This window comes from Periophthalmus magnuspinnatus, chromosome 15 (genome assembly GCF_009829125.3).
Source record: "Periophthalmus magnuspinnatus isolate fPerMag1 chromosome 15, fPerMag1.2.pri, whole genome shotgun sequence".
Lineage (NCBI taxonomy): Eukaryota > Metazoa > Chordata > Actinopteri > Gobiiformes > Gobiidae > Periophthalmus > Periophthalmus magnuspinnatus.
In genome coordinates, this window is record NC_047140.1 from 2,308,543 (window position 1) to 2,335,687 (window position 27,145).

Genomic DNA, 27,145 nt, shown 5'->3' on the forward strand with positions numbered 1-27,145 from the left:
CCAGATTATAGTATTTTATTAGGATGCACTCCAATCCAGATTATAGTATTTTTGTTCAAAACCATGAACAAAATGTTAGCCAAAGTACACAACAGCAAGCAAAACTCTATAAGTGACAAACACCACCAAAAACTTGCTGACAAAAAGTCTAGCCTTTTCATTGTGGAGCAGATCTCCTCCAATTGCTTCCTGAGTCAATAAACATCGACTGGAGCCTACTAAATGTGTGTTGCGAATCATTAGCCACAATCTAACATCTAATTAAAGATTCGCTAATAGCCGCTCAGGTTAATAGTGATGAATGGGGCCCTCTATAATGGCTCTATAGAAAAGAGGATACAGTTAAACTAAAAAAGAAAAAAACAACATATTTTTCTTCCATCTAACAGTTTACAACTCAATCTCTACAGTCTTTCCAGTGGCCTTTCACTCTGCTCATCTTTACATGCCTTAATTGGATTTCTGTGATATACTGAATCTGGTCAATAAAACGGGAGCTAGATGTACAAGCAAAACAAGAGACACATTGACACAATAGAAAAAGTCATTACAAATGTTCCCCCACACAAAGAACATAGCATATACCATTTTCTGATGACATCTATGTAGCGTGCAATATGTTTTAGGACCTTGAAATGGCTGTCAGCAGTCAGTATGGACATGAAGTGTTTTATTTATTTGACAGCAAATGCCAAGCAATAAATAGTGAATTGTTTACACAGTTTTCCAACGGATTGACGGAGGGATATATGAGCCTCGAGAGTACAAAAATTATGACTGATTTAAGGAATACAGATGTGTCTCGAACTTGAAAAGGGCAAGAGAATAGATCTTCACCATTGTTCATTCATCTACAGTACATCAGATTTGTCAGTCTCCAAACGCAGCCAAATCAGGACATTTGCAATCTGAAATCAGAATTTGAATGGACGCAACTAGCAAATCACAAAGGTTGCAGTTTATGAAGTGTCATAATGTCCTCCACAAACAACAAAATCTCCTGCTTCATTCTGCATAAACACTGCTAACTCTGTAGTTTAAATCTGTATAAATATGTTCTGAATTGTGGTTCTTGATTAGTTTGTCAGCTCATATTATATTCTTTGTGTTAATTCTCCTGGAGGCGTTTCATTTGTGAACTTTGAGGAGAATCCCATTGTTAAAACATAAATAGCAATTGCAATGCTTGTCAGAAAAATCTCAATTACGGTATTTTTTGCAAATCGTTCAGCACTAATTTGCAAGTGGTTTTCAAACCTCAAAGCATGAATATCTTACTCTCAAGTTAGCTAAACTGCAGTGGCAACGTCAACATTTCAAAGTTTGACCTCCTTTATGGACATTTATGCACATTTTCTCATCCAAGTGCCAGTCTTTTGCAGTCTGCGTTTGCTTTGATTCACTGTCGAGTTGTCTAACCCTAAATCCTTAAATGTCAACTTTATTTTTGGTAAAATTACATCTTTTTTTGGCTACAACTTTATTCTCGTAAAATTACTGCTTTATCTGGCTTTAACTTTATTCTCATAAAATTTGGATTTTAATATTGAAATGTTACGAGTTTACAGTCGTAGCACCTGCATTGTTGTTGTTTTTTTTTTTTTTTTTTTTTTTTTTTTAAGTGACCCTTATACTCAATAAGAACAATTCAAGAACAATTCACTTTCTAATTTTAGAAACTTGATAATTTTAGGCAGAAAATAAGTAGGGTTACTTCCAGTTCAATTGATTCACCAAAAAGCTTTTCATTCGGCTGTTCTTCTCAGATTACATTTTCTTTATTTGTTAAAGGGCCCATATTATGCTGTTTTCGACGTAATAATGTTGTTTCCTCATCACAAACAGACCTGGAGTTGTGTTTTGTTTCATTCACGCAAACCCTGCATATTTAAAATGAGTTCTTCTCTCAAACTGAAAACACTCTGTTCCACCTTGTGATGTCATGTGGTAATACAGGAAGTGCTCCACTGTATTTTAAACTCCATAGCATCATTTCGAAAATTTCAGTGCTGGACTTTCTTATAATGAAACAAAACACAATTCTAGGCATGTTTTTGATGAGGTAATGGCATTAAAACATGGTTTAAAGCTCAAAAGAGTCAATTTCACATAATATGGGACCTTTAAGACAGTGTGATTTACTTAAACTGATCACATACTACTAGAGTAATGGTAATCTATAAAGCAATGTTAAAGTGAATTATGGATTTCACAGTTTGGTTGTGGTGTCAGTATAGATAAGAATAAGAAATATGGCATTCTGGCATCCCTGGTTGTAATACCGTGTGGCTCCTGCATATTTTGTTACTCCAGTCTTTATAAGCATGGCACAGATAAAGCACTTCCAAACTCACTCGCATCCATAAAACTACTATGCCCTATATGCAAATCTCTCACACGGCACCTCCTCATTTCCATATATTTGACTCTATGCCTCTTGTAATAACTTACCATTACACAAAGCCCCCTGAGCACCAAACCATTTGAGAGAAGAATCGCAGCTTGGTGCAGTGCTGCCTCTGCCTTTGAAGACCTCTAACTCAGTCATTTCTCTTTAATCCTCCTCTTCGCCACAAGCCTAACCCTAAGCCTTTCTATAGCTTGGGCTTGTTACACTGCTTAAAATATTCTCCACAAATACAGGACTGGGGTCTTAAGAGGTGTGGTTGACATGGCTAATTCTATTTCCTCATATGGCTGCATTCAAAATTGATTTATATACGGAGTGTCCCTTTGGATTATATAGGTTTAGCTTCGGTTAGCATGCACAGCCAAGAAACACAAGAGGAGAGAGACAGCAGAGAAATTGCAAAACTCCCTGGACTGTAGCATTAAAGGGAGTGCCTCCACTTCACACGGGCTCTATCTCTTTGGTTGTGACACAGTAATCATCCGGGCAGCAGCAGCAGCCTTCCTCTGTGCATGGCGCATTGTGAGTAAAGTGTGTCCAAACAAGTTATCTGACACGCAGTTCAAAGACACGCCGGCTACAGCCAGTGGGACAGATAAATGTAAATTCAGCCATGGCAGTCCAGGGAGAACTACTGCTACTGTTCAGTGGTAGCTGTTGGTTGTGATGCTGGTGGCTAGTTGTAGCTAATTAACAAGGGAGGTTTTAGCGTAGCGAGACTTGGTAAATAAACAAAAGCTGGGTGTGGATTAAAGTAGCAAATAAAGTAAGCAGACCACTTTTTTAAGCACAATAATTGTTTGATGTTCAACAAAATATTCTGATACCCTGCACCCGAGGATTTTTAAATGCAAGGCCAATACAAATCTTAAGGCTAATTGAACTACACTTATCATTAATTGGTTTTCACTGTTAATGTTCCCGTTAGTCTGGCTAAGTGATTTCACTGGGGTGAAACATTTTTTCACTTTCATTTGGTGCGGATCACGTTCTCACCACATTTCAGGTCAAACAAACTGAACCAAAAGAAAATAGAATATTCCCGTCAACTGAGGTGGTGCTGCATCACAAATAGGTAGAAGAAAGTGCAGGAAACAATAGCAAACTAGAAACTTGTACAATGATCAGCTTTTAAACGACACTGTTTTTGTGATCAAGAAATTGAGAAATATTTTTGTATACAAGATACAATACAATTTCTCCCACACTATAGCCAATGTCTCGTGGTCCATTTCTCCTGTTTTGATTGTTAAATTGGGGTTAATTTTGGTTGTGGTCAGTGTGCTACAGAAGCTAATCTAGCTACTCCCAAAAAGTTCAGCCAAATTGAGGTTGGTTATTGTTCACACTGCACTGAACAGCACTGCAGCCTGCTTGGATCTTCTGGAGGTGGTCTCATTCTGGTTTAGTCCAAGATTTGAACTGGCTACCATCTAGTCAGACGCCAAACTTCCACTTATCCCCATTTCCGCCATGTTTAAGACCTTCAGTCACATTAGAAAAGTTCATGTTGAGGTCAGACTAGTACAAGCTTTAATCTTTAATGAATCATTACCTCTATAATGTGTGAAGCAGAACATTTATGCAGCCTCTCATTCTATCATTGTTTAAACCAATTTTGTCTGATTTCAACAATTTAGCCCTAACTTTTCTCTTTCAAACATAAAATTTCACTGAAAGTCACGTTGGATCGTAGCAGACAAAGCCTTTCCAATTTACACAGTCAGGCGGGCTGCAGACCAATATCAAACAAGCAGCTGATGGGCCAAAACTATTTCAATATTGACTGACCAAAGCAAAGATAGTGGCCTAATGAGTGCAGAAACAGCAGTCGAAATCACAAAGGCCCCTGTCCGCTTTTCAAAACGAGTTCACCGAAAGCTGCGGCAATTTTCTTCCAATGACCTTGCAGCCACGAGGATATGAAAGAAAAATGAAAAATAACAGCGGACAGGATTGAGTTATTCCGTGGCATTGTTTGGAGATAGAGGAAGACCCAGATAGCCCTCAAGAGTGATTCTGTTTGGAGTGGAAGACAAGCTCCGGTGATGAGTGGTGGATTTGTAACTGGAGTCGCTTATAATGCTGACATTTTGCTTCTGATCCGCAGACTTCAAGCCTTTGAAGTGTTCAATCAGCCAGGGAGCTGTGGCTGGATGTGTCGGTTTTTCTCCCTCTGTCTCTCACCTCGGGCGCTGCATAGTTATGTGTGATGCTGTGCCCAAGGCCAATGGAGACATCGCATCAGTAAAACACACCACAGGGAGAAAGTTGAAGATAATAGGAGATTGTATAGAAGAAACAGGTACAGCTTTCTTCCACTAAAGTCATGTTCAAAGTCCCAAAACGTGTACGTATTGGTAAATGGTCACATTTTTATATAGCGTTTTTCTACCTTCAAGGCACTCAAAGCTTTTTATATCAAGCAACCACTCACCCATTCACACACACATTCATATACCAGTGTACACAGACACCGGGGGCAAGGTGGGTTCAGTGTCTTGCCCAAGGACGCAATGACAGCATTTATATGGGGGAGGTGGAATCGCACCGCCAACCTATGGGTCAGTGGTCGCTTGTATTGCACTCTCAAGTTAACCTGCACATGAACAAGAGGTTCATTGCTCAATTGGAAGTATTTGTACAGTTAGTTGGCACACTAAAAACTAACTCTTACACCACATTCATACGTATACAAGATGGGTGAAGTGTCTTGCCCAAGGAAAAGATGACAAAATATGTACCAGTTCAAGCAAGAATCAATCCTGCAACTTTCAAGTTGGGTGACAAGTGTTTTAGCCACTGTTGCCCAACTAGAGCACCCGATATTCCCAGCGGTCTCGCATTCCGGTACAAACCAGGGCCAACCCTGTGATGCTTAGCTTCTGAGATCAGACAAGATAACATATTTGCAAGGTGGTACGGCCCTAACAGTAACAATATCAGTTTTAAAAGTATGCAGTAAAAAGTAAAAGGACCTAGGGCTGTGTAATGAATCAAATTTTAATCAGAATAGAGATTCAGTCGGAGATTATTATGGTCAGCTTTTAATCAAGAGGTCTACAGCTAAGCAGAGTTCAAACTTTGGAGGCAGAATTTTGACAATTTTCTGTTATATGTTGATGGTTAAAAATATGCATTGTTTATGTTCAGAAAATGAATATTGGAAACCATTTTCATTAGTTTATAGGATCACATAAAATCAAATGAAAAAATATCAATATAAGAAAAAAAATCTTTGTTATATTTATTTATTTATTTGTCAAATCACTCAGCCATCACTCAACAAGAATACTAAGGGACAGCATTACCAATCCCATCGCTCTCTATGTTTCTCAGCTCAGATACACTACATACCACATAGGAACAATGCTTTTACGCTAAAAGATGATGCATGGCTTTGAGAGGAGGAGTGAACAAGCAGCAAATGACAGAATGGGAAGTCTCTCCTTGAGGATTGCAGGCAGGTGATGAAAAGTGTGTGTGGACAGGACCCAGGTGATAAGTGGAGGACATACAGTACATGTGTCGGCTGATCACTTTAAGCACACTAAAAGCACTCGCATTACTCTAGAAGACTAATGTATACGCTGAGCAACAGAATGACTCCACCCGCTGATCGATCTTCTTTAAATTCTCTTCTGTCACCTTCTCCGTGGCTAGTGATTTAGAAGCCATTTACAACATTTCTGGCACAAAAGCTTGTCCTATTGTCATAATCTAAATTGGAAATAAGACGGTGTAATTGCTCAATCGTACAGGAGTGGATGAGGTGCAGATTTTAGGTAGGGAGAAGAGTTAGCTTGAAAGAGGGGTTAAGCTATTTTTAGAAAGAAAGAGAATCCCTCCTCGAACAGAAATGGTGGATCAAGATATAATTTAGCAGCTGTCTAAAGGAGTATCCTCATGCCTTGTACTAGTGAGTGATTAAGCCAATAAAATGCTCCTCATATACAGTAGTGAGGGTGAATTAACCAAATTACAGTATAACAACCCATAATGAGGCTTGCTTGTAAACATAGGCAGGGCAGTTTCACTTTAAAACTCTTTGGGGACAGGACTAGTGTCTCAGACGAGCCCACATGGTAAATGGTGTCTGGATTGGAGCTGAAACTTGATTTCAAAATCAGTGTACCATGTTGCCATTTTTACATTCTAAGCTGGAATCAACCTGTCAGTCCCAATGGTTATAGTAAAATGACTATGTAAAGGATTTATATAGCTTTTTGTTGCCCTAGCACAGATATATTGTAAAAGTAGTTCTTGGGGTAGAAATGAGACAGTTGTGCGCTGTCTGTTTCTAATTGTGAAGTGTTTTGTTCTTCCATAAGTGTGCTGTTAGCATGTTAGTTGTTTTTAGCTTTACTGTAATGGCAAAACTCCGCTCTGGCCTTTGAAAGTTGGGAAAACTTATTGCAGTAAATAATTAGAAAGCAAAGATGGCACAAACCGTTTAAAATAAATTAGTACAACATTTTAATGACATATTGTTCAAATGCCAAACTCCATCATCTTGGCTGGGATAACCAAAACTGGAGGATTAGTATAGTGCACGTTTTAGGTTAATGTGTGAACATTGAGTGTCTAAAGGCGACCCACCCAGATATGGAAACGCGTGTAAACCCAACACAAAGGAATTAAACCAGGATAGTGGTGAAGCAAGAAACCTAAGTTCAGCACAGCTAGAACTGAACAGCAAATTCTGAACAAAGACTGTGATCTCATAGTCCCCCTGCATCCTTTAAAGGGAATCATTTGTGAAATCTGTGGGAGTGAAATGGGTCTAGGCCAAGCGCTTAACATCACTCTGGGTATTGGTCAGCTTAGAGTGCAAAATTACATTCTGGCATTACTATCTATAAATATTGCACCGCTGAGAATTATTAGTTGGAATCAATTCTTTAAATGTGTGCGCAAAACAGTTCTGAAGTGAAATGAGAAATGAGAATACAGTTAGCATTACAAAAAAGAATGACACTCAAGGCTACACCATCACTGCTAATAACAGCCAGTCAACCATAAACTTTTTTAATTGCCTTGCCTTAATTGCATTTCTGATCAATATGCTGCAGTTAAAGTTATGGCTATCTTAAAACTTATTAACGCATCTTTTATTGGCTAATTGGCCCCGTGTACAGGTTATGCATTTTTCTTACTATATATTATATTTTATAGCGCGTAATTATGTATTCAGTAGTCACTTAGAACAGCCAGGTTTATTTCAGATAATTACTTAATCATTGCGTGCCCTTATGGCTTCTTGCACATATCGCACATTTTATAGTTATTTAAGTTAGCTTGCTTGACAAGTTAGCTTATTATTTTCAGAGGAGGCTGTGATGAATAGGTGATTGGAGTCCAAAGCATTAGCTCATTGTACCACAGTCACTCCAAGCTCTACAGACATGATACCTATACTATGCAAAATAAGACATGAATTGTTCAAGGAGACACATCATCTTTTCATAGTGGCACTTTACCATAGCAAGCTGCAGATTTTCATTTCCGTGTTTTTATTGTTTAAAAAAGACTATGTGACCCTACATGTCTGAGCGAGAGTCTGAATTATTTGAATAATTGCAGGTAAGTACAGCGCAATGGGTGGTGATAGGGGGTAGGTGAAGACAGAGATTTTCTAAGCACTTAAGCCTTAAATGCAGGACAAGACAGGATTTCTCAAATATGAATGAATCATCTTTGAGTAAAATAATGATGAGGGAATACCGTTACAACATACACTATTAAGTAAATTTTATAAAGTCCCTTTCAGCATAATGCAATATTTTTCTTTAATGCTGTTTTTGTTCGTACTTTTAAATTGCTGGTAGATTAGCAGGTAAGTAATAAATGGAGCAAAATTGTAGTTTGCCCAATAAATAAGATTTTATATACCCTCTCTATCAAATATTCATAAACCCACTGACAACATTTTGCCTCTCCAGTGAATATATGACAAACAAGTCGTAACTTCAAGCTACTGCAAGATTAATCTTAATCATATCCAAATTGCAAATTGAATGGGCGCAATTAGCTAATCGCAAAGGGTGTAAAGTGCCATCATTTCCTCCACAAACAACAAAATTTATTTTCTTAATTAGCATAAAAATTATCTCATTCAGAAATGTATGTGAATGTGAATTAGTTAGGCCTATTCCAGTGTTTTTGTTCATCTGGACATTTTAAAATGGCAACTTTGAACAGAATTCAAATAGACATTTTTTGCCAAATCGTGCAGCCCGAGTCCAAACAAGTGGGGAATACCGAAATTTGACTAAATGCATCTCCTCTTCATGTCCTGTATGCCGATGGTATTAAAGCTGACGTTTTTTACACATTCTACTTCAACATTCACATCCATAACCTGCTCCACACCGGAACTAATGAGTGACTAGGGATCTTCAGGGGAGGTGGCCTATTATTATTCATTGAAAATGAGTAAACAAATGCATAAATGTTAATGTCAGTGTGTTCCTATCTGTCCAATTAATCTATATCTGCTCCCCTGGGCTGCATCATTGTTCAGTCATACTTTTAATGTCTTGGAGGGATTTTTGCAATTAAAAAGCATGCAGGAAGAAAATATTAATATTAAAATATGTTTCTACCAACTGTTTTCTTTCTCCTTCTCCGCGTCTTTTTCACATACAAAGCAAATTTGTAATCATCAACTCTGCTCCTTTGCTGTTCTGCTTTTCTGTTTGAAATTTCAAAAAATAAGCAGCTTACGCCATTCACTTTAACACACCTTGTCACTTCATTGACTGCTCCAATCCTGGATCATCAGGAACCCACGGCGCCCCTTGGCTCTTAAAAAACGTCTTGCGTCATTAAACTCACACTTTGCACTTTTTCATGGATGCCCGGGCCGATTCCCCAATAAGATAATAGCATCCGATCTGTCATTCTGCGCGCCATTAGCTCGCAAACACGCAGGAGAGGGAAACTTTCACTTGGGCTGATGTATCATTTTAAAATAAGGTTTTGGGGGGTTAGCGATTTGTCAGCAACTCTGATGTAGTGAAACACTGGTCGTTACGGAGACTGAGTGAATTAGATGGAAGCTGCGGTCAAAGCAAAAGTATTAGGTAAATAGGGTGTATGACACGGTGGCTGAGTGGCTAGCATCCACCTTTGCATGTTTCTTTCCATGTCTGGGTGGGTTTTCTCCGGGCACTCCGGTTTCCCCTATCAACCCAAAACATGCACCATAGGCAAAATCCTCCAGCTAGGTCCTGGCCAAGCCTAGCAACAGGATCATGGACATGGGCCCCAAGTACTGCGCTGGGGTACTCAATGCTCCTGAGGAGATGCCCCAGCGGCACGGAACGATGGGTCAAATCAAATGCACAGGACAAATTTCCCAATGGGGACAATGAAGTGCACCCTCACCTTAATCTTGGTTTAGATTCAAATGTGTTTTGAATTTTAAACATTTCCTTTGACGGAATTTACCAAACAATGGTTTATAAGTCTCGTTGAGCTAAGGGTCTGGTGAGCAATTGTGTATCTTGAAAATGTAGGTGAAATTTTGCCATTGCTATTCGGAGTTTGCTATTAGAAGTATCAACTAGAGGATTTTACAAATTACACAGACAAAACTGGTGTTAGCTAGTCAAAGAAAATAGCCAGCAATGTTATTAAAGTATTTTCCATCCACTCACCAACAGTGTGCATCGACACTGATGTGCATCAAGACTGAGGTTAAGTGTTTATGCCCAAGGACAAACTGACAAACGAAAGAGGGGATTGAACCAATGACTTTCAGGCTTATGGAACGAACTCTACCACAGCTACACCGAATGCCTGGAACTTGCCCAATTCTGCCCTTAAAGGCAATATAAGACAATATTTAATGCAAATTGCTATTGATTAAAAAAAGTACCAGTGACTTTAAAAATGATCAATGGACAAACTCATAGACAGCATGACATAATTGACAAATGGCAGATTTCTACACCTCAGTACTGACCTTCTATGGGTTTGTTTTGAGGAGTTGCACAATGATTGGAACTATTGATGGTGTAAATTAAATTCCACAATAAAGATTTATTGCCATCAAATCTATGCCTGTACAGGATGCAGAACACATTGCAGATGTACAGAACCTAATTAAAATGTAGCAGAATGGTGGCTGCTCATATCGACAGGCTGCCTCTGCGCTTCTGTCAATAATCCCAGCATTTTACGCGGACCTGGCAGGAGATATTGCTTGCATTAACTGTATCCGATAAACACCTGTGCAATGTAAAACCAGATGCAGCGCTCAGCCTTGTCGGGCAAGAGACAGGAGTCCTCTGGGCCCAATACAAATGACCTGTTCTGTGAGCAGAGCAGAGAGACTCACGCAAACAGCTATTCCTTCTGCACGGTTGATAATTAACACTTTTGACTATGCTTTTATTACAATTTGGCTTTCTTCCAGTTCTGGGATTTTTTATGTGATGATAAACTTATGGCTAGGATGAAGTCATAGACAGATGTGGCCCGGCTTGCACATTATCATATCTGCGAAGGTCAGGCGTGTTTTTTATAATCTTGAGTGATCTCTGTGTAGCGAGGGAGGCCGTGATAACTCAAGTTCACTCGTCACATTGTTTCCTGCTGATGTAGATGGATGCGTCCCTAGATAAATATAGACATTATGCATCATCAACAACCCCACTCAGCCGTATCAGAACTTCCATTAATTTACTGATTACCTACTTTGTGATAATAGTTCAGCCTTCCTTTGACGTATGTGGCTATTTGAGCATTGAAAATAGCATGGAGACTAGGAAGGATATGACCAAAAAATAACACTAATAACACTAATATGCCAAGGATAGACTAATCGTTGGACTCATTCACTAAAGCAACAGTACCTCAGATAAGATCCAATATAATTAGGTCAGCCTGAGACTATGTGCAACAATGGTCAGTTACGGTTACCACTTTGACATATACATAAGCACACGTTTACTTATATGAATTTATATGAAATATGGTACACACTTCAATTAAATTAACCCGGGCTGCTAGTGTCCAAGCTCCATATAATATAGAGGAGAATGAATATAGTTTTCTCATTCTCAGTATATGGAAAAGGCAATGTGAGGCTCAGAACCTCAAGGATTTACTCACTGAGCTGCAGAGGCTGCACTAACGTATTTATGATTGTCTGCTGGGGTTTAGGTAGAGTCCTTACATTTTCAAGTGGTTTTAGTTGTAGAAACTGGCAACCAGGCCTGTCACAATGATTACATTATTGAACTTCTTGTTCAATGCATAAAAGCTGGAACATATTTTTGGGGTCAATATTTATGTGTACATTTTTTATGTGTCAATGTGTACATTTTCTTTGCATTACTGGAAGATGTCTGGTTATTTTTTGGCAATATAATAAGATTTAAGCCATAAACGGTTGAATGAATAATTAATTACAGATGCAGTCTAAGTACTACAGTGTTTCATTCTGCTGTTTATTTATTGCAGCTCATGATTTTCAACAAGATTGTACATTTAGAATATTTTTAGTGGTTTAAATCTGCTCTTGGGTTACTGTGTCAGTGGAAGAAATTTGTTTCAATATTGGTTTATCGTTTATCGCTTATATTTACTTCAGCTATATATCAAACTTCAAAATTTGTTATCATGACAGGCCTACTGGCAACTCATATGAGACTCATTCCACTTTCTGACTGGATAGTCAAAACCAAAATGCCAAATTATAACATGTCAGCCTTAAATCAGCCTTACAGTTGTTATCATGAAAAGATAAATTTGGTCTGAACATGTCTACCTCATATTTGGGGACACAATTAGGTCATGTTTATGGAATTTTAAATCAAACTCTTTCATTTGGTTCCATTACTAAATAGTTACATTTCACATGTTTTTCTGAGAAGAAGCTAACAGCTAATCCAAGTTGTGTATGCATCCCATGTAGTAAAACCGTTTAATCCACTCTAGTGGTACTACAAATTAATTTATAATACAGGAATAGGTGGATTAGACTGTGGCTAAGGAAAAGGTGCAGCAAAAGTGCTTATGCTAGCACAGCCCTAATCGTTCCTGTAAGCTAGTACCCTTGACAGGTGACCCGCTCCCTGCACCCTCCATGTTTATTTAAAATCAGTTTAAATTAGGAGATGATCCACTCAGCGTGCGTGTGCCTCAGTGAGAACAAGCCGAACGTGCACATGTTTGTAAATGTTTATTTTGTTTGCATGGTGGCCATAACATCCTTCCTACTCCTGCAGAGCACTAAAAATAGGTATAAACAAATACAAGATGCCATATGGTGACATCCTGCCTATGTGTATCCTGTATGTAATGTTTTGTATACAGAAAACAGACTGATACTCCTCTTGACATAAAAATTGATCATTGTTGCATGAAAAGTTAAGTTTAGACACTTTTTAACTTGGTTACTTGGCATCACTCGCAAAGTCAAAATAGTGCCGCTCTACTCTTTTCTCCATGCAACACCTCAGACTCCCTGCTTGTTGTCCTTCAAGAGGGGCCAACTTTCCCACCAAGGACACTTAGCCACATGCTACTCTGCCATCAGCTAATTAAATATGGCAGAGGGCGAAATGGGAACATTGTTTGCATTAAGTTTATCAGTAACAGTTAGTTGATGTACTGGTTTGGTTTATTTGAGTAAAAGTGAAAAAACAAAAAAATGTAATATCCTATACCCCAATGAAATCAGGGAGCTGACACAAACATAGCATTATCAATCCAAACCTGAAAAATTCAGAGTAAAATGTGTGCATGTTGTAAGTGAAATGTCTTTTGATTGGACTTATTTTCAAACAAGAAATGTCACAGCATGCAATAAGCGTTGTTCACCCATTTGCTAAATGAAGGCTGTCAAAACACTGGTGCCATCTTAGAAAAGGTAATTGTATACAACACAAATGTTTACTTAACACAGCTTAGCAAAGCAATTAACTGATTGGATTAAAGAAGGAGGAGCCATCCAAAGCATATTGCCCTGCTCTATTTTTAAAACATATGCAAATAGGTGTAACAAAAGACTGTGAAGCAGCTAGGAGCTAATCCCTTAGTTTGTTGCTGCCTGTATTTAACCTTGTAATAATAGGTGAATAGATTGCAGCAGTCTGAACAAAGCGACTTGGCATGAGATTGGGCACCTTGGCTCAGGTACACATGTGCTGGCACAAACCCAAGCTGTGGTTCAATGTTCCTCAGCGGTTTGGCTCTGACAAGGTCTAGGGTTGTGCAGTGACAGAACAGCAGCATAGAACACAAGGCTGTGTGTGTGGAGAGGCGTGGGAGGTGAGACAAGAGAAGGAACGAGGTAAAGGTGAGGTAGACCCTGAAGATGTGTCAGTGAGAGATAGCACTGGCACATCAGCCATCACAAACCAACAGAGGAAATGGGAAAACTCATATTTGAAATTGGTTTTGGGTTAAAGTGTTGAAATTGCTGAAAAAAAAAAACAACAACAAAAAAACCCCAAATGATTATCTAAAGGGCATATTCCAGTTTTAGATTATCACAGACAAACGTGAGAAAAAAGTAAATAATATACTAATCTTATGTTACAGATGAATTAAAAAGAGTCTTCATAGTAAAGCTAACAGCAACTAGCATGCTAACGCTTTATAATTAGATGCAGATGGCACACAGAAGACATGTTTGACCTCAAGAGCTGACAAAATACATGGGAAAAACAGGTACAGGGCATGTAATAAACAAAAACAACCCTAATTTAAAAAAAGTTAGAATAGGAGGCCACCATAGACTGTACATAGCTAACCGACTAGCCACCGTGTTCCAAATAGGAAGTAATCATGGCTCTAATTCACCTTACATTAGAAAACTGCCACCCCTCTCTCTGACCCTGTTGCTCTCAGGCTTGTCATTTTGGTCTTAAAATGTCCATATTGACCCATTCTACATGATCCTGGTACGTTTATTTCGCTATTGTGTCTGTAACTCAAGATATGAACATTAATAACAGACAAATCAGCCGCCTTCTTTCCCTGAGGTCGCGCCCGTTAGCATTAGCAACAGATTTGATTGATAGCATTGCTAAATGCCTGCCCCCTGCTGAATCAGTTTTGCAGATGGAAGGGGCATTTGGCTCTTTGGTTGCTATGATACTTGTGGACAGAATCACAAATTTGGAGCCTAGCTCCAAATTCGCCCTATAACTGCTAGCCTCAATGAACTTCAATTGACTGGAGCTGAACGCTGTGGATGACGTCACACTCACTTAGTCCACTTCTTTATACAGACTATGGAGGTCACCTAGACCTTACAGCAATAACAGCTGTCCTGCCTTAGGTTTGAACCCTTCTTAGCTTGGACATCCTTTTCAAACATTCCAAAACTGAGACACTTCACCATCTGCTATTGGACTAACAGTATTATACCTCCTTTGTGCTTGTGCCATCCTGTATTGTAAAGATCCTGTGTCCATTGTCAGTGGTGTTATTGAAATCGAGTGCATTTTTCCCACAGAAACCGAATGAAGGATGTTGCTATGGGGATTTTGTCCCAAACATAATGATTCTGTTTGGATGTGGCCGTGCGTTTCAAAAGACTCTTTCCTCCTTTTCTTTCCTGTCGTAGAAGAATGAAAGGAAATGTTCTCATTTGGAAATGCATGGTCTACAGCTGAGAGCTAATCTGAGCAGTTAATTAGGTTTGTGTTAGAGGTGATAGTACAGAATTATTTCTAAAGATTAGCTGAATGGGCCTGGGATGAATAACTGTGTCAACAGCTGTTTGTGCACTGGGTCTTTCATTACAAAAAAAAGAATACTGAAGGACACTTGAGCTTTTCTCAACTGTGGCCGCTGTTACAATGAGATGGATGAGATTAACAAGTAATTAACCACACATTTCAATGAGAAACTTATGCAACATACTTTTATAATGCTACTTTGAACACATTGTTTAAGTGAATGAATATCAGATGCTATTTATACATGAGGACCAAAAAGTCATAAAAAGGCTGATCTTAGAGTTATTGCAAAACAAGTGTTTGGTGGAGACTAAGAAATAGATGAAACAATTGTACACAGGTTGAAAGATTATTCATAAACATCTTCAAATACATCATATTTGTACATGTTAATTCTGAGTATCTTTTTTAAAATATGCAAACAGTATGCAACACAGAACTGAAGAAGCGTCATGGATAAGCAGCGAAACGTCTTCACTCAAACTACTTTTTGTCCAGTTGACAGATTTGAATTTTTCTTTTCCTAGGTATGCAACACAGCAAATATGAAATAAAAACCATAAACTTACAACTTTTAGGAGATAATAACTCCAAACTGCTGTCCACATCCCAAACTGGGCCAAGGTAGACATCTCAAATTTCCTGGGCTCTCATTTTGAGGCAGCCTTCCTCCCCCAGACAGTTCCATTGAAGTCTTTAATTAAGACTAATGTGGAATGTCCCATACAGCAGTCATTAATCATGTGAACCTGCAGCAGAGCCATTGATCAGTGCTATACATCAGAGAGGGAGGTGCTGGCGCAGGTCTGAGGCGGTGCGCAGCTCACAGCACTGCAACAAATATTCTATGTGACATGGCATTCCCTGAGCTCTATAGGAGAGGGGAACTCAAATGACTAATGGAAAACATCTTGAAACAATTGTAAGAAACAACCTGGATGAAAGTTGCTAGCCTGTGCAGATGTTTATACGCACAAATCTTTGATCAAAGTTTTCCAAGTGCAGTATATATTGATTTTAAGATATTGAAGCCACTAGAGCTGTCAAAAGCATTGAAAATCAATACCAAAACCAGTGTTGAAAGTCATATCACTCAGATACTCATTCAAACAGGTATCTATACTAAAAAAGTGAACAGAAATGAACCTTTCCTGCATAACTGTAGAATGATCTTGAAGTGTATCAGAGCAAGTATATGCCCACTTAGACTAGTTTACACCGATGGCCCACTATGGGCTCTACCTGGATGAGAAAGTACAATGATGCAATGTTGAAAATTTGTGTTTTTTTAATCAACAGGTATTTAGTATTGAGTCTATTCCATCGAAATCAAGTTCAAAATGTAAGTATCGTGAGAGCACTAGAAGTCACAATACTAAAATTTCAAACCTTACTATTTTAAGGTAACCTATAGCTTAAGTTATGGTGGAGAGGGTTTTTGGTAGGATATGAAATGCCACAATAAGCAAATATGCAAGGACAATTGTGTCTGTAAAGAGTGTCAAAACAACAAACAGTACCTAATAATATGAGAGCTTGTGTAATGCAATAAATGCCCTCGACCCAGACACTAATAAGATTGTCCTTTTCAGCAAGTATTTCTAATCCATGCGGGGTTCCACTTGATCAGTTTGAGTTGCTTGATATGGACTTGAAAGGAGGATTTGATGAAGTGAAGGGTTCCATGTAGGGCTACAACTAGTGCTTATCTAATGATGCCTTTGTTATAAAACTGGTCTTTTTGTATGTGTTTTAGAGTAAATATACTGGGCCTGTGTGCTGTACTGCATACACCACAGAGAGGTGCTGAGGTACATATAGTTACCACAAGGGCAATTCTTTATCCACAACAGCTCTAGATACACCTCTTTCTGTGACATGGCTAACCACTCTTATCACCAGTGTGCTGATAAGAGTGCCATGCCATACTAGAAGTAAGCGCAAGAATGACGTTCAAGGTTACTAGTTTCATAAGTACTACCGGAGGTCCACTTACTCTTCTCGTCACTTCTATGTATGTACACTAAAGGACAACTTTAGTGGGACACAGCCAAGGTGTTAGCAAACAACAGTTTATTAATTAGATCCGGTGGCTTGTTTATCCTGGTGAAGAGCGCAATCATTTCACACAGGCTTTGGAACAGGTGGGCTCTGAAGTGGTGCCAAGAGAAGCAGATAGTCTCAGCGCAATCAGGAACTATAGAATATATGGCTGCCAAAACAGAGCATAAACTGCACTAACATTTTGTAGACAATTGGCTATTAGATAGAACAAAGAGGCAGATAAATACATGAGTTGAAGGCTCTGGTTCCATTTCGTCAGTTCGAGCAAATAGAATAAATCAATTAAATAAAAAGGTAAGATAATATGATATATTTGCACAATACCAACTATTGGAAATACCCTCCATGGATGTATTCAACTTGATTTCTTTTTAGATTCTTTAGGAAAATGTTATGTCAGTACTAAACTAGGGTTGCACAATTTTGGGGGAAAAAAAAACAAAAACTGAAACGCGTAAATACAATTAGACTTGGAATACATTTAAAAAGTAGAATTCTATTCAGAGTGAAACAACCCCAGGACTGGAAAATGAACTGTTAAACTAATACTATGACTTTCAGAACATGCCTGTAAAGGTGTAAATTGCAGGTACGACAAGATTGTTCTGTAACAAGACAGGATATTTAGTTATTTACAGAGGACATTCAATAATCAAATTAACTGCAATCTCAAATTGCATTTTCAATTTGACTGCAATATATTGTGCTGCCCTATACAAGACACAGAATTCAAGTAATAGCCCTGAATTATCCAGCCTCAGTAATGTCAGTATGTTCCTATTCGCTTGGGTCATTGGTGGCTGAAATAACATTTAACATAATGCTAAGCCCATACTTTTTCAAATATTGAAAAACAGACATTGATCATCAGGAGTTGTATCAGTCTAAAAAAAAGTCGACACAGTCCAGATGTCATGTCAAGGCATTTGGACTGGGTCGTGATTTTAAGATATTTTGCCTCTCAAGAGGAACAACTGAGAAATACAATTGCATGATAGGTGAATGTCTTCAAATCAAATCCAGACAAAAACTTAAAAAAAACCTTTCTCTATTAATTGTGTAACCAGAAGATCCATACTAAAAACTATTAACTATCTGCATTTGAAGTGCCAGATTGTGTCCTCCCAATGGGATGAGGACATCTGTCATAGTATTAGATTAAATCAAACCTTGGAGATTTATTGCAGCTTAGAATTGGCATTTGATTCAAGGCTCCTAATAATTTTCCTTCTTGCGCACTTCCCCGTCCTTGTGTAATAAATGGGTCACGCACTAAACAAAGGCGGTCCACACTAGGGGTCATGGAGCACCTGTTCAGAAGCACTAGGGCTGTATCAGAGGACACATCTGTGCTGACAGGACAGGCCGGATGGAACTGGCAGTGTGTTACCAGGCCAGAGACTGAACAGACGGTGGGACGGCAGCTGATCGGGGTCATCTCAGGTCTACAGTAGAAACTCAACAAGAGAGAGGGGTCACTCAATGGCAATAGATTTTTAAAGGACCCATATTATGCAGTGTTATATGTTCAAAAAATCTAAAATATGATCTGAATTTGGAGCTGTAATAGATCACACTGTAAAGCTCAAAACACCCCTCACTGGTATACACTCGCACGTCCTCACTAGTTTTAATCAATGTCAATCTCATCTGATCTGAATCTAAGCAGGGTTGGGCCAGGTTAATACTTGGATAGAAGACCAGTGGGAATACCAGGTGCCACAGTGGTTCTAATGGAAACTATTCTTGTGTCCTTAGGCAAGACACATCCACTTTGCCTGGTATGAATGTGGTGTGTGAATGAGTGGAGGTCGGAGGGGCTGATGGCACAGACTGGCAGCATTGCTTAGTCACCATGGCAGCTGTGGCTGGAATAGTACCACTACCAAGTTCAAAAGCGTCTGGAAAAGAGCTACAGTAAATTCATTATTATGTTATTCTGATTATCTTGGTACTCAAATTTTCTTTTACAGTAACTTCAGCATTCATTACCTAAAATATTCTACAATATCCAAATGTATTAGAAATAATAACTCATGTATTTTATAGTGCTTTTCTGCCCAAAGACACTTCACAAGTTTTAGCCACAATTGTCACCGAGTGTGGTGCCAATCACTCATTTACACTCCACATTTATAGAAGAGCAAAAAGGGAGAGGTATAACATAATTACAACCACAGAACCAAGTTTGACCACATCTTACACCAAATCAGAGAGGTCGATGCGTGTTTGTTCTAGTGTTACCAGTACTGGCACTCCATCTAGTAGTGGGTCAGATCCATCAAGCCATTGTCAATAGCTGTATCCCAAAGCAGCAGGATAAAATATTACATCTCCACTCTCACTGAATAAGAAACACTGGCTGGAACAAGACCTGAATCAGCAATGCCATCAGTCACTCTGCCTGGGAAGTGGAGCTGTGTTGTCTCAAATGGAAGAAACCAAACTTCAGTGTACAGAGTCCACCTGTGCTGTGTGCAAGTGAAATTAAATAAATTCAATTCAATTCAATTCATTTATTTTTGTAATGCCCAAAATCACAACAACAGTTGTCTCAGAGGGCGTTCATGTTTTGGTTGATGGGGGAAACCGGAGTAACCGGAGGAAACCCATCCAGACACGGGGAGAAACATGCAAAACTCCACACAGAAAGGCCTGGGCGACCCGGGGATCGAACCAAACCCTCTTGCTGTGAGGCATGAGTGCTGCCACTCAGCCACCGTGCTGCCTACACACAAAAACAAAACAACAGGAAAAAATTCAAAATTCAAATTCAATTCAATGTATTTAAGCCCCAAATCACCACAGCAGTTGCCTCTTAGGCCTTAGCAAGATAATTGATTTAACCAACAGAAAGTTCAAAAATCAAACAGTGAAACAGGCATTGGTCAATAACAGACCAACAGTTTAAACTACATTCATAGAAAAATAAAGATTATAACAGTTACTTCATTAAAACATATTATTATGCAGCAGTTTACGTGGATCATATGTTAAATGGGGCAGAATACATTTGGGAAATTATCTAATTACACTTGTTAATATTGTTACAATTGATTGGGAAGTACTGATCCAGGTTATTCCGTTCTGATACCAATTTCGATACTATGGCTTTCAGTAGGGCTGTGCTAAAAATCAAAAGATCGATAGATCGCAATCTAAACTGTGGTCAATCTTGATATGGTGAGCACATTTTAATCGTCAATTCTACAGCCAGTCCTGTGGCAATAAGAGCGCATAATACTGAAAAAAGTCACCGCTCACTGTCACTGTGACAGCTTTTTATGTCTCCCCCCGTGTTTCACAACTTTTGACTTAAATCTGCCTAAAAGTCCAATGTCTATTTCCCTGTACCTCTGTGTGCGGTGCCGTCTGTGCCGTCTTTCTGATCCAGCCACAGCTCCTCACCTTCTTTCTATCTTTCTCTCCTCTGATGCCTCTTTTCATTATCATACATGTTAAGAAAAGCCAACGACTATTTTCTAACCGTATATGAGTGAAACCTAAGACCTAACTTAGTGCATGGAAATCGCACATGTTTCTGTCAACATCAGTAGTGTGCACATGCGTTTCTGCCTATAGCGGTAGCAAGCGTGTGCATGTGTTTCTGCTGACAGTGCTAGCACACATATGTGTTTCTGTCGATAACGGTCGCAAGTGTATGCATGTGTTTCTGCTGACAGTGGTAGCGCACATATGTGTTTCTGCCGATAGTGGTAGTGAGCGTGTGCATGTGCTTCTGTCGATAACGGTTGCAAATATGTGCATGTGTTTCTGCCGATAGCGGTAGCCCGCATGTGTTTCTGTCGATTGCGGTAGTGAGTGTGTGCATGTGCTTCTGACAATAGCAATAGCGAGCATATGCATGTGCTTCTGTTGATAGGGGTAGCGATCGTGTGCATGTGCTTCTGTTGATAGCGGTAGCGATCGTGTGCATGTGCTTCTGTTGATAGCGGTAGCGATCGTGTGCATGTGCTTCTGTTGATAGCGGTAGCGATCGTGTGCATGTGCTTCTGTTGATAGCGGTAGCGATCGTGTGCATGTGCTTCTGTTGATAGCGGTAGCGATCGTGTGCATGTGCTTCTGTTGATAGCGGTAGCGATCGTGTGCATGTGCTTCTGTTGATAGGCGTAGCGAGTGTGTGCATGTGCTTCTGTCAGTAACGGTAATGAGCGTGTGCATGTGTTTCTGTCGATAGCGGTAGCGAGCGTATGTGCTTAGCAGTAGCGTGTGTGTGCATGTGCCGCAGTAACCATCCATGCTCTTAAGCTTAATATATTGTACAAACTCATTCCAACCTTTACATGTGGATTTCTCCCGAATTATTGGTCTTATCAACACAAAATAAAAACCTGTTGTGATCCTGACACCCTGCTCTCCATGCCAACTGTTTGGTTTTTTTAATAAAATGGAAGAAAATAGAATCAAAAATCGAGATCAATCAATATGGGTAAAAAATCGTGATTCTTTTTTTTCCCATATCGCCAAGCCCTACTTTTAACTATCCGCTACCAGTACAGAGACTAAAAACAGCATTTATTTCCTTTAAACAAAAATAAAATATGGCAAAACTGATCAAAATATGTTATGTAGCTGTTATTTATCTTTCAAGTAACCATTGAACAGCTTTATATAAACAAAAACATTATGAGACTTTCAGGGCTGCTTATGACCAGTAAATAGTCTTATTAGATCACTTTATATGTCCCAGATTTGGGCTGTTAAACTCAGGAGTCCAACATGCACATTTTAACACATCCAGAAACATTAACATTTAATGCAAAACAGAATCCCATCAAGGCAGAATAATCTATTTCATTTTGCACAGACCATTATATTACTAATACTGTAACTGCATACTTTGTTATCTTCAAATTCCTGTCTCAGTTTGATTGTGATTAAACTTGCACCCTTGCGCCTCCTGACCTTTCTATGGTGCTAAAAATGCTGTGTGGGCATTTTACTAATATAAATGAAGTTGACTCTTGTGCACTTAGCAGATAAAAGGGCAATTAGACAGTGCTCATTTCATCTGGTTTAATTGTGCATGTCCATATGTGGAAATAGACTTTCTCTGCAATTATTTTCAATTATATTTTTCAGTCATTTTTGGGGATCCAAGTCTATGAGTGAATAAAACTACTCCGTACTCTTCTTGACATTATTATTGCAGCAAATTTATCTGTGGTTCCACACCTAACCCACTGTCCATTTTTAATACAGTCTATGAATGCTCTTGCTAAAGGTCAAATGAGACAGAACTGGGACTTCACTGCAACTCTCCTCTCACACAATTGTATATCTCCAAATGTCATACAAGTTAAACTACTTCCTTCTCCGTCCCCAGTCCTATCTATCTGCATATTTATGAACTCCCCATGATCTCTGGGCCTCGTTTCACAGTTCAGTGTGCAAGCTAGAGGGGGAGTGATGAGAGCACAGAACACAGCACTACCACAAGGATAAGCATGTCCTTCCGGTATATATCTTTCAACCTCTTTTACAGCTTTTATGTCTCCTTCACAACAAAGAACCCAATAACAAAAGCACTTCATCATAGCCTAGACATATACAACTTGTCCTACCCTCTTAAGCTTAATTTAGGAATGCAGGTCCATTTGTGTATGTGATATGATTATCAATACATATATTAACGATCGGGTGGGCAACAGATTTGCAGTAGATTAAATTTGTGATTATCCATCGGTATAAATAAGGACAAAAATATATGAAAAAAATATAAAATTAAAGATAAGAAACTTGCAGTGTAATGATTAAAACAAGGGTATAAAGAAATATGTACGTACTTTTGTGGTTTATTTTACAGTTACATTGTTCCCTCGTTTATCGTGGGGCTTACGTCCCAAAAATAACCCGCAATAAATGAAATCTAAATCTAAATTTTATTTTTTACAATTATTATAAATGTTTTAAGGCTATAAAACTCCACACACTTCATACACTTTTCTCACACAGGCATTAACATTTTCTCACATTTCTCTCTTTTTCAAACCTTGTAGATTTTAAAAAATAAACACAGTATTATAAACCGAAACCAAATACTATACTACTACTATACTACAAATAAAAAATGATAGCTTTTAGAAATACTGAAACAAATTTTAATTTAATGCTCAACCTATGAGGTTGGACACATAAGAAATGATTAATGGTGACTCAGGTGTATTTCACAGTTACTCTGACCACGCCTCCTCGTCCTGGCGCCGCTCCACTGTAATGTCTTGTAATGTTGTTTTTCCTGCAGTCACTGATCCACAAAGCTAAAGCAGACTCCATCCACGCGATGGTCTTGTTGCAGTTACAACCCTTTTTGCTCCTTGTTAAAACTTATTGCTTCTGTTGTCCTTATGTTATTTTCCTCCTTCTTTATGTCGAGTTCACATGCACAGTCTATGGTGGAGGCAAGTCTTGGCCGTGCTGCCTTTCTGTGGTGCGTTTTCAAGCATCAGAGCCGCACGAATCTGGCGCTGATGCGGCGCATCTTGAGCGTTCAGGCATCAGTTGAAAAAGCTGAACTATTCTGCGTTTGATGAGGAGCGTCAACCAATCAGAGACTACACTCCAGTGACAAAGCAACGTCATTATCAAGTGGAAAGACATCAGCCACAAACTAGCGGCAACTTAATTATGCCGGCCACATCAGCTAGCTTAAAGGTGAGTCACAGACCCAGACACGCCGCAGATCTGATCACCTCCGTTGATGGGTTTTATGTAATAAATACACTGAAGTCACTCTCTCAACCTGGTCTGAGGCGTTCACAAAGACACAGGGAAAACAAAACATCCAAAGGCACTTGCAGACCGCAACGGATGCCGCTCTGGACACATGTCATCTTGATGCGCGTCCAGAGCGGCCACGACGCGCATTGGAGGCGTCTGCCCTCAAATGCAAAGGCGTCCAACTAGAGGTGTCCAACGTGTTTTTGACGCCCCAGTATTTCAGAGCCACACTGCTAGCATCAAACATTTATGTAAATTTGGCTAAACGCATTTTTTACTGTACAGGAAATACAGCACGTCCCTTAGCCAATAAGGACGCAGAACACAATGTGCCTTCATACACTGTAAAAAAAAGCATGCAAAATTGCACACAAAAAAATCAGCAAAACAGCGAGGCTGCGAAAAGTGAACCGTAATATAGCGAGGGACCACTGTATTCAATTTTTGTCAAATAAAGCTGAGGATTGTGCCATCATTTACTCTAAAGAGAGATTTAAGGTGCATAGGGTTAATTCAACAGTATTTTGACACTAGTTTGATGTATTTATCAGTAGTGACCCAGCAGTTTAGTTGGTTGTTCCATGGCTCTTCTTCTTCTCTACTTTTTTGCTTGCTCTCAAAGTACATTTGGGAAATGTGACTGCCAAGTGTGTACTTCGATCAGAATTCAAACTTGAACTCGACACTTCAACCACAAACTAATCCATGTGCAAGTCAAGATATTCACTTTAATCAATGTAGTCTTCCCTATTTATGGGTTGTGAACAGTGACTAATAAAGCAGGAAAAACTCACTCATTCTTAACCAGGGACAGGATCAGCTGTTCTCCTTCCGCCTCCACCAGCAGCTGCAGCGATGAAGGATAGCCCTGAAACATACAAACAAAGAAAAAAAAGGCTAAAGCATGAGATTTTTGGATTTGGGGAGCGGATCTGAGCCATCCGGATCGTAGGGCAGCGTTTGTGTGAAGTTTCACCTTATTCCGACAAACAGAACAGGATGTGGCAAGGTACAATAGAGTGCACGGAAGAGGAATAGAAAGGCCGCTTCCTCCAGCCTGGTCTTAACAGGATTGGTCTGGCTACAGCACTGAATGGGTTTGGAAATGGTGTTTTGGAAAATGTTTTGAGTGTAAAAAATGTTTGCATCTCATTATTCCAAACAAGATTAACCTTACAGAATTCAAAGTTGGTTCAATCTGTGCATCATTTAGTTTGCTTTTCAATATCAAAACTGCAAATACAACCTCAAAAGGAAAACAGTTTTGTATCAAATGAAAGAAAAATAATATGAGTCTAGGCATATGTCTGGATTGTGTTGGGCTCATTAAAAACATCATAGGGAAAATACACACAGACAGATGCAAGGAAAACATTTGTAGCACATGCTGTCACTATTTTCATTGCAAGTCCAGACTGATAATATTTTTTATATAGAGGGCTATCGGTCTGGGCACATTCTGCACTGCACAGTAATTCTGCAAAAAGTATTTTTCAACCATGCGTGTCCATGATTGGCTAATCCACCTGTCAATCAAGCCCGACTTGAACTGAGATTCAATGCTGACCAGACTCATACCTTAAAGTAAAGGAGTAAAGTAAACTGTGCGTAAGTGTGTAATCTGGATTCCAAGCACTAACTATTCATACCATTGGCTAATCGTCCACCATAATTTATAGCAATGCAATAAAAAAATAAATAAAATAAAATAAAATAAATAAATAAATAAATAAATATATATATATATATATATATATATATATATATATATATATATATATATATATATATATATATATATATATATATATATATATATATATATATATAAATAAAAGCATACAAAGTGCTATCTAGAACTACATTTAAAAATACATTTGCAATCTCAGTGGGTTTGCTTATTATTAAAATAATAAACAATAATCTGTTTTTTGTGTTTTCTATACATTGTGTTATCTGGTTCAGCAAGAGAATGATGAAGAGAGATTGACTTGATTTGATTCCTTTGCCCTTGTTCCATCAGTGCATTCAGAAAGCCCACTTTATACAGTATATGAGAAATAAAGATTGGACTTCTTCTATCTTGTCTGGCTAAAAGTAATAGAAAGAACAAAATGTCAGCCACGCTCACTGAAATAGATTTATGTTGTAATGATTTATATTCAGCGGCAGTGTGCCATCCCTCCTCTGTGACACCTCTGTGGTCTGCAGGCCAGTCTGGACTTTATTGAATGGACCCTATCGGAGGTCAGCACTGTGTGGAAGTAATAACTCGGACGCACTTTACAACTGCTTGATAACCTTCTATTTGGAGAAATCTGTTATCCTTGGCGCTTTAACCCTTACCGCATTGTGCCTTGCTCGATAAGACAACCTAAAGTGCTCCTGCAGTTAATTTAATTTAGGGAGGCCACTCTGCAGATAGCCGTATGTAAAAACTGGCAACCCGTCAAGAAAAATGTCAGCATTATCAGCCAGTTACGTCTTATATCTGATGTACACAGCATGGCTAAATAACATTTAAGATTTCCACTAAGGCATACAAATGGGATACATTTATGTAGCTGGCAGAATGGGGTGGCTGTAATTAACATCAGTGCCCTCCCTTTTTTGACAGAAAAGCAGAAGGGTGGGAAAAACTGAACCTACAGATGGTGAATTCTCCACACCAGAAAAAATGGTTGATTGCTTTGGGAGTTCTCTTACATCAATGCACTTCCCTCTCCAGGAAAAGTTTATGCCACAGTGGAGGAAAATGTACAACTTCAAACATTTTGCCTGGAAGTTGTACTTATGTCGATCTTATTTTGATAACCCACTGCAAAAATAGTTGCTAAGGATACAGAATATATACTTTGTCAACACTTTACAAAGACGTGAGCCTGGTCATCAATCTCCCACAGTTCTGATGGGCGTGACTGACAGGTGGTTTAGCCAATCAGGGACACATGGTATATCCGTATCAAAACAAATATGGCTGCTTACAAAGAAAAAAAAAGGAAAACAAAATCATAGGGGACTGAAAAACATCACTGATTTCTGTACAATCAGTGAGAGAAGCACTAAACTCTACTGGATGGATGACCAGCTCCTGCTTTTCACATGCGTCATTGAAAAAAAACCCAAAAAAACAATCTGATAGCACAATCATGTTTGGTTCTGGCTCAAGATGCGACAGAGGACATGGTGGCCAGACTGATATTCTGATATTCTTCTGTTTAAGTAATAC

General features: G+C 38.9%; 1 protein-coding gene across 1 annotated transcript in view; it reads right to left on the bottom strand.

Moving 5' to 3' along the window:
• LOC117382865 (disintegrin and metalloproteinase domain-containing protein 12-like) overlaps positions 1 to 27,145 on the bottom strand; it is a 119,486-nt gene that overhangs the window by 58,308 nt on the left and 34,033 nt on the right. Inside the window, exon 9 of the mRNA XM_055227466.1 lies at positions 24,711 to 24,784. Coding sequence (XP_055083441.1) covers positions 24,711 to 24,784 — 74 coding nt within the window. The remainder of the gene's footprint in view (positions 1 to 24,710; positions 24,785 to 27,145) is intronic.